General features: G+C 52.7%; 1 protein-coding gene across 1 annotated transcript in view; it reads left to right on the top strand.

Moving 5' to 3' along the window:
• Positions 1–1,239: 1,239 nt before the first annotated feature.
• The window catches only part of CD81 (CD81 molecule), a 33,668-nt gene continuing 22,032 nt past the window's right edge, over positions 1,240–12,875 (top strand). The window contains exons 1-2 of the mRNA XM_054275969.1: positions 1,240–1,381; positions 11,668–11,782. Of these exons, the coding sequence (XP_054131944.1) occupies positions 1,316–1,381; positions 11,668–11,782 (181 nt within the window). The 5' untranslated portion in view covers positions 1,240–1,315. The remainder of the gene's footprint in view (positions 1,382–11,667; positions 11,783–12,875) is intronic.

The following is a 12,875-nucleotide window of genomic DNA, read 5'->3' as shown; positions in this document are numbered from 1 at the left end:
TCTAAGGATGAGAGAGTGGGCCGAAGTGGGTTTCAGCTGAAAGCTTGGGAAATTTCATCCTGCTTCTACTGGTAGCTTTTAGGGGGGAGGGTTTTAACTAAAATTTCCAAGCCTATTGATATGTGTCACCCTGGTTTTTTTTTTTTTTTTTGTTTTTTGTTTTTGTTTTGTTTTGTTTTTTTTTTTTTTACTTTTTTTTGGGGAAAAAAAGAAAGGATGAGTTAGGGAAAAAGTGGAGAAGAAGAAGGAAAAAAAGAAATAAAAAAAGAAGAAAAAAGGGGGGAATCTCTTTGGTGGACAGCCCTGAAGTCCCCCTGATGCTATTGTCACCCAGTAACCAAAGGAAAACATCCTGAGTGGTTCTACTGAACTTGATGCAATTGCTTGCAGTACCGAAGCCACAAACTTAAGACAAAATTGTTCAGCAGAACAGATTTAGAGATAGCATAAGAAGAGGAAATGAGGAAACGCTTCTCTGAATTTCAGACTGATGGTTTTAATGTAAAAGACCTTTGGTCTTTTTTTTTTTTGAGGGGGAGGGGGAATCCCCTCAGGAATGCACCCTCAAACTTTCCTGTACAGAAATACAAAACCTCCTGCAACCTATTCACAGAGGTTTCTCCCTGCACCCCAGGCTGCCTGGTGATATTGAGGGGGGGGCAGCAAGTTTTAAGGGATGGTGGTCAGGTTTGGGAGGCTCCTACAGCCCCCCAACACCTGCCCCCGTGGCCCCTACCTGTGTAGGAAATTTTGTTGTGAGCTGCCTCTGGAGGGCGAGAAGGGAAAAACAAAGAAATAAATAAGAGCACATATAAAAAGGGGGAAAAAAGAAACACGGGGGGAAGAGATGAGAAAAAATTGAGTGAAGATGAAAGAAGGGGAAGGATGGAAGGGAAGGGAAGGGAAGGGAAGGGAAGGGAAGGGAAGGGAAGGGAAGAAGAAAAATTAAATAAGGGGGGAAGGAAGGAAGGGAGAATTCAAAAGACGAAGAAAAAAGAAAAAAGAAAAAATAAGGCGGATAACAGAAAAAGGAGGGGGAAGCAAAAAGGAAAAGAGGAATTAGGAAAAAACAGAAACTGGGGAAAGTGGGGAAGAAAAAGGAAGAAAAAACCGGGGAAACAGTGGACGACCCCCGGTTTGGGCAGGCGAGGGGGGTGCGTGCGCCAGCCCCGCTCCTAGGGCGTGTCCTGGGCGTGTCCGGGGCGTGTCCTGGGCGTGTCCCAGAGGCGTTTCCGGGGCGGGGCGCGGGGCGGGTTTTGTGCGCCCGCCGCCGCCCCGGTCAGCCAGGCAGCACAGATTTGGGAGAGCCGTCGCCATGGGAGTGGAAGGCTGCACCAAGTGCATCAAATACCTCCTTTTCGTCTTCAACTTCATCTTCTGGGTGAGCACAGGGGCGGCGGGAAGCGGGGCTGAGGCCCCCCAGCCTTTAAATAAGGGGGCTGCAGTATGGCCCGTCTGCCTGCGCCTGGGTTTAGCCTCCTTCTTGCGCCCCAGCACTGGGACTTGCTGTCTGGGATGTGCCTTAGGGGCTGCTTATTTTTCTTGTCTTTATTTTTTTTTTTTTTGGAGGGCGGAGGGGCTTATCAATCTTTGCTTTTTTATTTTAATACATGCATATGTATGTAATTGTACATGTATATTTTGTGTATATTTTAAAAATAGATATATAGTGGGGAAGGTAGAATCGTAGGATGGTTTGAGGTTGGAAAGGACCTTTAAGGTGCTCGCGTCCAGCCGCTGCAGATGTTTATGGGCGCCTTTCGGGGCGGGGGGCAGCGCCGGGGGGGGCTCCCGCTGCCCCTCTTGCTGCGGGTCTGCGCTGGGGAAAGCGGCGCTCCCGGGAAGGAGGGAGGGATGCAGGGATGCTGCCAGGCGGAGGGAGGGAGGGAAGGGGAGGGGAGGTGCCGGCCGTGCCGCCCGCCGCAGAGGAGGGGGCGTTCGGCAGGCACACACGGGCGGTGTGGGGCTGGCCAGGAGCGCTCAGCACACACGGGCGGTGTGGGGCTGGCCAGGAGCGCTCAGCACACACGGGCGGTGTGGGGCTGGCCAGGGGCGTTCGGCACACACGGGCGGTGTGGGGCTGGCCAGGGGCGTTCGGCACACACGGGCGGTGTGGGGCTGGCCAGGGGCGTTCGGCACACACGGGCGGTGTGGGGCTGGCCAGGGGCGCTCAGCACACACGGGCGGTGTGGGGCTGGCCAGGGGCGTTCGGCACACACGGGCGGTGTGGGGCTGGCCAGGGGCGTTCAGCAGAGCACACACGGGCGGTGTGGGGCTGGCCAGGGGCGTTCGGCACACACGGGCGGTGTGGGGCCGGCCCCGCGCCCCCCGGCCCCGCCGGACCCGGCCTCCTGGCCCCGCGCCGGGCACCGCTGCCCCCGCCGCCCGAGAAGTTATTTTAGGATGCGAATTCTATCCAGGCTGGAGAGGCTGCCTTTCCTGAGAAAGTTTTTCTTGAAATAATCCATGCAGACATGCGGCTAATTTAGCAAAAGGCGGCGTATCCCGGTTTCCCTGCAAACCGGGTTCGTCCCGGTTAGAAACAGCCTCCGGCAGCGCGAGGTTGGCTGGCAGGAGTCCCTCTCCTGCTCCTGCGCTCGGGGGCAACGAGATATGCCCGAGCAGGCTGCTGGTTTCGTGTTTTAAATGCTCTGCTTTCCATTCCACGGAATGCGTTTTTGTCTTGGAAGTGAGTCCAGCCCCACCCTGGCAGGCAAGGCACCGCTTGGATGCCCCTTGTCCAGTGCCCTGTGCCCCTTGTCTGACATCCCGCTCTGTTGTCGAAGATTTGGGATTTGTTTTTCTCAGTGCTTGCTTAGACAGCGGATGTATCAAGGGGGGCTGGAGAAGTGGGAAGGGGACCGGTGGCTTCCAGAGCAAACCCTGCGTTGGCACCTGGAGTGGCACTGCCTGGCTGGAGCCTCTGCCTGCGGATCCTCCCTGGGGTGCCCGGGGAATCCCTTTTGGGGGTCCCCATCCCTGGGGGTGTAGGGCTTAACCAAGGGGGTGCTCGCTTCAGGCCTGTTCGCCTTGTGTCTGGGCATAACACTGGCCAAGGGGGAGGTGACAAGCTCTGATAACAGCGGTGTTAATTGATACCTGATGTGTTGCCAGCTGCGTGAATGAGAGATAATTCCGCGTTGGTTTTTTTTAACCTTTTCCTCCACCCTTAAAATGGCCGGATGGAGGCGGGTATGGCTGTCTGTGAAGTGTTGTTCCTTCCGAGTTACTGTGCTTATCCCAGTTTTTTTTCCTTGCCTTCTGGTCTCGATTTCCTGCCATTCTTGTCGAAGAAGCTGCCGGCTGTGCTTGCGAGGAAGGGTCTCCTGGGTGGCAGGAAGGATGCTGGGGGCTCTGCACAGCCTCCACTTCTCAGCAGGATCAGTTGTTCACCTCAAAGTCTTGCAAAAGAGCTGATCTTTTATAAATGGGCGTTTTGCTTCCAAGAGGAATTGCCAACCTGTATAATTGCCCTGTTATGACCTCTGGTGCCTCGGCCTACCCTTTTGGAGGGTGCTGCTCCCTGTGAGTGGGGATAGATGCTTCAGTTCGTCCCCAGGAGGGATGCCTGTGAGCTGGGACCCACTGGCTCCCCAAAACAGCTCCCAGTGCTGGACTTGCTGGTCCCCTTGCACTGTCTCCTGTGCAGACTGGGAGCCTGGACTTCATTAGAATTAACAATGCTTCCTGTGGGGCTGGCCAGCTGAAGGGTGGTTGAATACCAGATCTTGGAGTTTTCGTGCCCTTTTGCGTTGCTCTTTAAACTAGTAGGTGAGGGGAATTTTAGGTTTACCACCGAGGCAGGTTAGCTGCCAACCTGGCACCCCAGCTGGGGAAGGATTCTGTGGTTAACAGCAAACTGTGATGATCCCTTTTGCGGGGTGACATTCAAGGACAGAACTGGTGCTGCTGAGCACCCTTGCTGCAGGCTGGCTGTGTTGGGAAACTACCTCTAACCACAGGGAGGTGTGAGACAGGGCACCTGCAGCCCTTCAGTCCCGCCAGCTGGTTATTATGCAAGGGCCAGTGGGCTCCCCGTGCTTATTTGCTTATGATTTGCCTTGTGTGCAGCTGCTGCTCGGTGCTGTTGATGAAAACAAGCCAGAATCAGAGCCCAAAGTTTGGCAGGCACCATGCTGAGCTGCACAGGAGCTTATTCTAGTGCCCAAGAGGAAGAAGGAAGCAATTCTCAGCCTTAGTTACTCTGATAACTTTTTTATATAGCCCCGCTATCCTGCTGGAGTGTAAATAAACTGACACCCCTCTGGCTTCCTCCCCCTGCCTTCCCCCGGCAGCACAGGGGGAATTTCAGAAAGCTGCCGTGTTGAAAAAGCAAAAGGAAAAGGTGACCCTGCTGCCAGCTCTTTCATTGTACCTGAGATGTTTAAGTTTTATTTGGTTTTTTGGGATTGCTTTTCCTTTGTGCATGCATTCTTGAGAAGAAGATGCCAAGATTTTACTTGCTCCAAGGTGGCTCTCGAGGGAGCAGCGGCTGCTGCATGGACCATGTGTACAAACGAGTGTCTGTCCCAGGAGAGAGGTCCCCACGTGTTTCACAGCGCACCCACCTACTGGAGTGGTGGGGGAGGCCGTGGTCAGCACCTGCAGGCCTCACCTGGTTAGCAAAACACAGGGCTGGAGAGACAAAAGTTCTTCTGTGCTGCCAAGTTGTCCTGAAACCTTGGGTGGCTGATGGTGGGTGGGCACTGCTCTGTGAGAGGGAGCAGTAGCTGTTAGTGGGCAGTTGGGCTGGTGTGGTGGGCAGCCTGAGCAGGAGCTGCTTCTCCATCCATCCCATCCCTAGAACTGGGGTTACCGGACTTTGCCTGCTCTCCTGCATTTTCCAAGCCCAATAGCTGAGCTCAGTGTGTGGGGCTGAGCTGACCACTGCTGCAAAGGGTCCCTGGGGAGGCTGAAGCTATTTTAAAATATAATTAAACATAACCAAGGAGGAATTGACGTGCTTGGAGAAGGATCGCTCGAGCTTATTAGCTAATACAGCCCATGGCAGCCTTCCAGGTGGAGAGCACCGCTGGCTGCCCTAGCAGAGAGGTGTCTAATTAAAAGGAAGGGCTTGCTCCTAATGCCGTTTTCCAGGCACTGTCTAACTCTCCTGTGTGTTGAGGGGATGCTGTACAGTCTGGGTGCAGAGGGAAGGAAGGGCAAGAGCAGAGGGAAGGTGGAAGTGAGAGTCTGTCTCAACAGGGTGATGGAAAGGGAAGAGGTAGAGGAGCTGTGTATTTTCTTGTGCAACACCGGAAGATCTGTTAACTGCAGCCTGGAGTCTGCAAAGGCTGCTCAGAGACACTTGGTGTTGGTGATGAGGGGTGACACTGTGGGGAGGTGGCAGCTCTCTGTGGCACTTGTCCCATGGTAACGCTTTTGCTGGGTGACACATGACCCTCCCATTGTGGTGAGGAGGGTGGCTGTGTACCACTGCTTTAAACGAAGAATGGAAGTCTCAGGGTTTCTGTAGCTCAGAAACACGGGTTTGAAATAACTGCGGACTAACAAAGCAGCTTGGATCTTGCTGTGGGTGCAGGGGTGGGCCGAGCACTGCTCCAGTGCCACTGGCGGCAGTGCCTGGCTGCTTGGGCTGCTGGTCTCCCTGGGAATGCAGGGAGCTGGTGAGCAGCAAGGACCTCGTGCTGGTCTAGCATCTTCTTCTACAGGTTTTCTTTGGAATCCTGGGACAGTGTACAGGGAAGCATATTTCTGTGTGTGTTTGACCCTGCAGCTGCTTAATACCTGTCTTTGAAGGGCAAGGGAGAGGTGTCCTTAGCAGGCACAGGACCTACACTCAAGTTTTGTTGCTGGTGTCTCTCTGGGATGTTTTAGGGTGCTCTGTTAGGTGAGCACAGCCCTTCCATCACCTCCCAAACCTCTTCTGAAGGTTCTGTGTGCAGAAGGTTGCCCTGTGGGGGTACCTGATTGCACTTAATGGGCTGGGCTGCAGCTGGAAGGAGGGAGTTGCTGGCTGGAATGGGGATTGCTCTGTTTCCTCACGTGTTTCTGCTATCAGCCACTGTAATACTTATCTTCTGCAAGAGCATTAACAGTGAGAAACACTTTGATCCTGCGCTGTGGAAGTGCCTTTCACTGTACTGTTGAGAAGGGAAAGCAGTTGTATCCCCATTGCAGTTAAATGCTTATGTACAGGGCCAAATTAATTTTAAAGCAGTATCTCAAATTGTTTTCCTCTCTGCAGAGGGCAGTTGGACCCTGGGAAGTGCTGCTTCTGTCTGCAGCAGGGATCAGGCTGGGCCAGGCTGGCAGCAGCCTGTGGGCACGGTGCTACCCATTGCAGGACCCCGCTCCTGGATTTTGGTGCTGGATTCCCATTCTCCTGCCATCCATCAAGCTTTATTTGGCCTCTGGCATGCTGCTCCTCTGGGAGTGTTCCTCTGGAGCTTGTTTTGAAAAGCTCTGCAGTGTTGTAGGGCTGGTAACTATAGGCACCAGTGGAGAATTCCTCTCCGGCAGGCAGCTCTATTAATAGCCGCTGCTGGAAGGTGTGCTGCTGGGAGCGGGGCTGCAGGCTGCTCTCCTCCTGCCTGCAGGGCATGGTGCTCTTCCCAAATGCCTTGCCTGCAGTTCCTGGGCAGGCCTTGCCTGCAAGCTTTCAGCCTGACCTTTGGCGGCTGTGGAGCACCATGGCTGTGGAAGGCAGCAGAAAGCCCTTGCCTGTGCTGTCACAGAGCCCTATCTGCCACTGCTGCCTGTGGGTGCCTGTGCCAAGATAACCTTCTGGCTCGTGTGCCTCTCACACTGCAGCTCTGTGTCTTGCTGAAGTCCCTTCCCCCGCTTCTACCCTCCCAAGGGGCTCCAGGGCATCCCACAGTCCACCCCACCATGCAGCCCAGCAGCGATCTCTTGCACGTCTCACCTCAAAATTTCAACTGACTCTTGGGTGTGAAGCCTTGACATGGCAACATGGAGATGGCCTCAGCATGGAACCCAAGTTCCTGGGGCCACGGTTCAGCTGTCAGCCCTTTGCTGCACCCCACGCCCTGTCAGCAGCTCCATGAGGTGCAGCTGTTGCAGTAGGAAAGAAGTTAATCTTCTGCTTTTCAGGAGGGGAGGCGCAGGCTGTGGGAAGGTGTGGTGCTGCTTGGGCACATTCCATGTGTCCCTCTCTCTCCTGACTCAGGCTGGTGGTGCAGGACCTGTAATGTGCTAGCAGGGATCTTGCAGGGGCTTGTACTGCCCTTCCAAAGGTAGTTTCCATCAAGTTATGAGTCTCTGTCTCCTTGCTTTTTCTCTACTCGTGCTGCTTCTCCTAGAGACCCACAAATTACCTGGGAGTAAAGCACTCAACCCCAAATTAGCAGTTTGTTCCTGGCCATATGAGGGGCTTCTTGCATATTTCAGCCTTGGCAAGGCACTTTGCTTTTCTGCATCCTGGTTCCCCACACCTGAAAGGAAGGGCATTCATTTTCACTCCACCTCAGCTGCTTTGCAGGTAGTGTTGGAGAGGAGCCACGGGGAGCCCTGGTTGGCCTTCTCAGGTGGGGTCTGGGTGCTGCCCTCACAAAGGACTCTGCTTCCAAGTGGTGTAAAGAAAATTGCAAACCTCTGTGGCATGAGAACCTGTTAAAAATCTCCAGTCGTCTGCCTTAATCATAAACCAGCTAAAATTCATTAAGCTTTCTTGGCAGCATTGTGCTTCTTGTTAGTAACTGTGGTATTTCCCAGGCACGGTGGCGTGAGCTCTGCCAGCAGCGTTTTTCCAGCAAGGCCAGCGCCGCTCTCACAGGTTGGGAAGCAGGACCTGGAGGCAGGGCCAGCCGTGGCTGTGGGAAGTGGCACCGCTAAAGTACAGCATCGTCAAACTGCTGGCACCTCCACAGGATGTCTGTCTGCTTAGCTTTGGCATGCCCAGCAAGCTGCCCCATAGCCAGAACTTCTTTATTGTTCCCCTCCCTTCCAGGAAGTCTGTTTCACAGAAGGGTGGAGGGAAGGGAGCAGGAGGAAAAAGGCTGAGGGCAGCGGAAAGGAATGGGGAGGTGATGCACATCCTGGCATATGTGAGTTTTAGGGAGCAACAGGTTAAGGTGGGGGAAACTCAGAAGTGGGGTACTCCACATTAAAAGGGGAATGGGGTTATTCCTTGCACCCCTAATTCCTAAGAATTTCTTGTGGATAGGAGTGACTGAGCTGTGAAAAATGGGCTTGTTCCCTTGCCCCACAGCTGGATCTGGAAATTTTAGGGTGAACAGCATGAGCATTGGTGAGGCTCAGTCCAGGAAGGAGCCTCACTATGTGCACCGTGGATTGGGCAGGAAACCAGGACAGCACACTGTTCTTGTATCATGGTGCTCATCTGGTGATAAACTCCTGTCATGGGCTGCCATCCCATCACCCCCTGGGGACACAGGGCATGCCTCTTCCTGCCCCTAGGCAGCATTCCATGGAGACTTTCTCCCCGCTGTGTCAACCAGGAACAGCATTCCTGAAGAAGCAAGCCTTGGGCAGGGAGGATCCAGCTGGAAAAGTCTGGCTGTCTGTGGAAGAAGCAATAAATCTCTGGAAGCTGGAAAAGAGCAGTAAAGCGGAAACGTCGGAGCTTGCAGCACCACCTCTGCTGTGCCGGGAAGCTGCTCGGGGCGGGAGCTCTGGGGCCAGCCCCAGCCTGGAGCACCACTGGTGTGCCTGCCGTGAGTGCTGTGGTGCTGGCAGCAGAACAGCAGGCTGGGCAGCTCGGATTTTGGAAAGCAGGTCAAAGTCCAGCACACTGCTGGCGTGGCTGAATTTGCAGCTTTTGGATTATTGCAGTCCCCAAAAATTTAAATGGAGAGCTGTGCTGGGCACTGACACCATATCATGATCAGTGATGGCCCCAGCCTCTGCAACACTGCTGTCTGACAAGCTGGGAACAGAAAGATCAGTGGGATAACCTGTGTGAGATTACAGATATCCACAGCAGAAAAAACCAGTGATACGTATGAGGATGTGCAGCCTAGAGCGTGACACTGCCAGCAGTGGTTGGAGTTCTCGTGCTGGCAAACAGCAGTTGTAGGATGGAAGGGGGAGAAAACATCAAGCTTTTATCTGGAACAAGTTGTTCTGTTAAAAATGAGATTATCCCAAGCAAGGTACGGTGGAAGGCAGAGTTACCGTGGCAAGCTGACGATGTTTTCTCCCTGTTGTTTTCTTTGCTTTGGGAAGAAAGAGCCTTAATTCTGTTTTGGGCTTCTTGGTGGTGGGAGGATGTATGGTTCTCATGGAAAAAGTTACTCATCGTAGCCCAAACGCTGTTTTCATTAGTAAGTGCATGTCATCTTCTCTTAAGAAATACAGCTGCTATTGGATTAAAGCTTCCATTCAGAGGTCTTCCATGCTCTGTTAAAAATGCAAATGGAGTCAGGCGGTGCGGGACGGGTGTGTGATGTTCCTGGGGCACATTCAGGATGGAACCAGGAACATCTGGAGTTGGTTCAGCTGGCTGTCTCAGGCAGACCTCACTGCTGGGGTGGGCGTGATGCAGTAGAAGAGGCTCCATCCCTCTAGCTGGTGTTTCCAAATGATTAAAAAATATCTTGAGGACCAAGTGGTCCTGAAAGCAGCTTGCTTTCAGTTCTGTCAGGCATTTTAAGGCAAATTTGGTTGGAAAGGAGCTGCTGGTGTCACCCCAACCTCACCATGGGTGGCAGGGCAGGGTGTGCTGGGGTGGCACTGCTGGGTGTGGAGGGCAGAGCAATGTGTCCTTACAGAGAAAAAACCAAAAAGGCTGCAGCCTTTTTTCTTTACCTCTTCCAGCCAGAGAAATCCAAACCTTCCTTGGGATGTCTTCTCTCCTAGCAGCTACCAAGAGAGCTTTACTTTGAGTGGCATGGATTAATTAGGGGGCATATTCCATCCTCTGACAGTAAAACCACAAACTTTGTTATGCCCTCAGACAATGAACGAGGCACTCCAGGCTGGATTTGGGTAACTTTGTGCAAAGCCACAACCTGCCTTATTTGGAGCTGGACTTGAGCACAGACTGGCTTTCGTGACTTTTCTCCATAGGCAGTGTTTGGAGAACCTCAGGCTGGCCTCAGTGCAGGAGGGATGAGGGACTGTGCCAGCAGGGAAGTTGCATTGGTTGCTGTGGGAGAAGTGTTAAAAGCCTATTACTTTGGCTGACTGGGGAAAAGCAAAGATTTCCCTTCTTCTCCAGGAGCTGGTGGGGATTTTCTCCCTCTGATAGTGGAAAAGCCCTGAGAGCAGTTTGTCCTGTGAGTTTGGAAATGGTGTGGGTTTGCCCCAGCTTCTGTGGCATTTCTGGAAAAATCCTGTGGCTGGGATTTGTAGAAATGAGCAAGGAGGAAACCAGCAGAGCTCCCAAGGGGGAAAACCAGGCTCCCATCAACAGCCTGTCTTGCGGGTCCCAGTCCTCCTGTGTTCCTTGTTGTGCTTGCACAACTGGAGACTTTACACCTTCCCTGAAAAAGCCCTGCTTTTTATTTTTCTTTTTTCTTTTTGTTTTAATGTGACTTTCATGGTTTCAGTCATGCCTGTAGCTGACCTGATTCAGACTCTTTTATAAGTAGCATGTTTCCACTTCTACACACTTTGGTAGTTTTCTTCCCTTTTTTAAGGTGAATGGCTTCAAGGATTTAGGACACTCAAAATTGAATTGGCATTTGAACAGGTGATTTCAGCATTTCACAGCAGTGATATTGAAATTCTTAAGGCTTTGGGTTTTCTCCCAGATGTTTGTATATTTTCCCTTATAGTTTTAAATGGAAGGGGGTTGTCACAGAGGACAGACACAGTGAGTTGTGCTGGGAAAGCTCTCCCTTGGGTTCCTTCCCTGCTGTAGTGCCCCATATCCACTCCCACCTCGCAGGCCGTTCCCAGCCCCTCCCTGAAAGAGAAAACAGTGAGGAAGTCAGTCATAGAATTTCCCATTGTTTGTAGCTGAGTTGATGTCCCATGTGCAGAACGTCTCCTCCCACATCTGGAGTGTGTTTTTGTCCTTGCCCTGGTCAGTGCTGCGTGTCGCTGTGCACACGTGGGTGTGGGTGCACTGCTCTTCTGCTGTTTCACTGCATGGCAAGGCAGCAGTCTTGGCCTGGAGGCCCCCAAAAATGATGTGGTGGGGCTTTGGCCTGACCCCAGGCTTTGCTCCACTTCAACTCCTGTATTAGGACATTGAGGAAAGCTTTGTGTGCCTGAGGAGCACTAGGTGTGTTTGACTGGAAGCCTGACCCTGGATGGAAAGCAAAACTTGGGAGCAGAGGGGAAAAATGGACCCTTTCCCAGCTTTGTTTGTACCTCACAGAGAAATGAAATGGGGTGATAACATCCCAGTTATCAGCTGGGGCTGATTGTAACTTGTGTTGAAAAGCTCTCCTAAAAACCTTAGTGGCACATCTCCTCCTGCTTGCTTCCACTGAAAATCATAATAAAGCATAATAAAATTCCTCTTGGGAAAGAAATCTCCTGCAGGAACTGGAAGGGGCTTTGCACATCCCCACAATGAGGAGGTCTTCTCATAAAGCAAGGAAGGTCATATGGCTTGTGAGCCATGGGGCACAAAGCATGCTGCAGGGGTGATGGTTAGAAATTGTGTATTTGTGGGAAGATGAAAAAAACTGAAAACTGGCTGAAAGCTGCCAGTCTGGGTCCGGTGTGGCTGGAGCAGTGGATAACCCTTGCTTCCCTCTGTTTTCTCCCCAGCTGGCAGGAGGCATCATCCTGGGAGTGGCCCTGTGGCTCCGCCATGACTCGCAGACCACGAACATCCTGTACCTGCAGCTGGGGGAAAAGCAGGCCCCCAACACCTTCTACGTTGGTGAGTAGCTCTGGGGGTGCTGCTCTTGCTCATGGCTGTGTGCCCCAGGGTAGGCTGCAGTGTACCCAAAGCAGGCCAGAAAGCTCCAGGTGAGCACCAAGGAGGTCACAATGAAAATACCTCCCGCTGTCCTTGTACTCTCCAAAATATCCCCTGCTGTGCCAGCCAGAGCCTTTGATAAGCGTTGGCTGTGGCCCAAGAGCAGAGTCCAAATCCACGGCAGCTAAAAATGCACGGGGACGTGTTGTGGTGTCGTGGGTGTTCTCCAGAGCACGTTTGGGAAGAGGGGGGACTTCTTGGAAGTGTGTCTTGTTTCCTGTCCAAAGGGATGTAAAAGTAGCAGAGTGGCTGGCAGCGGAGGCGCAGCGTGGTGAGCGTGTGACTCATGTTCTCCAGGAGGGGCAGGTGGAGCCTCTGTGCACTACAGTTAAGCTGAGCATGATTTTTGTTAATTTGACAGTGTGCTGGAAGCTGAAGCCCCCTGTTTTTCCCCTGTTCTCCAATGATCCCTCTCAGACGAGGGGGAGAGGCTTACAGGAGGGGCTGGCTGCCAGTCAGGGGCTGGCTTGGAGCACAGGCTGATGGGGCTGGGAACATCGTCTGATCCCATGTCCTGTTCTCACCTGTGGCTAAAATTACTTTCTGGAAAGGGTTTTCCTTCTCATTTCCCTGCTTGCCATGGAACAGCATGCCTGAGCCCTCTCCGTGGCTGTCCCTGGCTACAGAAGATGCTCCTGCTGTAGATAGCTGTGGGTTTTTCTCTCTTGCTGTCTCTCTCTTCTCTTGCCTCACACCCAGAGCTCTATTTGCAGCATTTCCCCTTTGTAGAGCTCATATTTAAAAACAGAAAAGGGAGCTCACAAGAAGTTAAACACTCTCCTTTCCAGGAACCAGTCCAAACCTCTCCTTCTTTTGGGGGGCTAACAACTGATACCTCCCTAGTTAACATGTTCTCTCCAAATCTGGGGGACCTGGAGCATGGCGCAGGGTCCCTCCCTCCTGCCTGTTGAGCATCTTTTACTCTTCCACCCTCATTTTGTCTTTGTCCTCAGCCTTTGCTGTTTAGAAGGCACTGGGGAAGGACTGTGGGTCC

This window comes from Melozone crissalis, unplaced genomic scaffold (assembly GCF_028551555.1).
Source record: "Melozone crissalis strain CALT ecotype California unplaced genomic scaffold, PUWL_Pcris_2 ptg000018l_1, whole genome shotgun sequence".
NCBI lineage: Eukaryota > Metazoa > Chordata > Aves > Passeriformes > Passerellidae > Melozone > Melozone crissalis.
The sequence above is the reverse complement of the archived record's forward strand: the minus strand, read 5'-3'. Positions and strand labels throughout refer to the sequence as shown.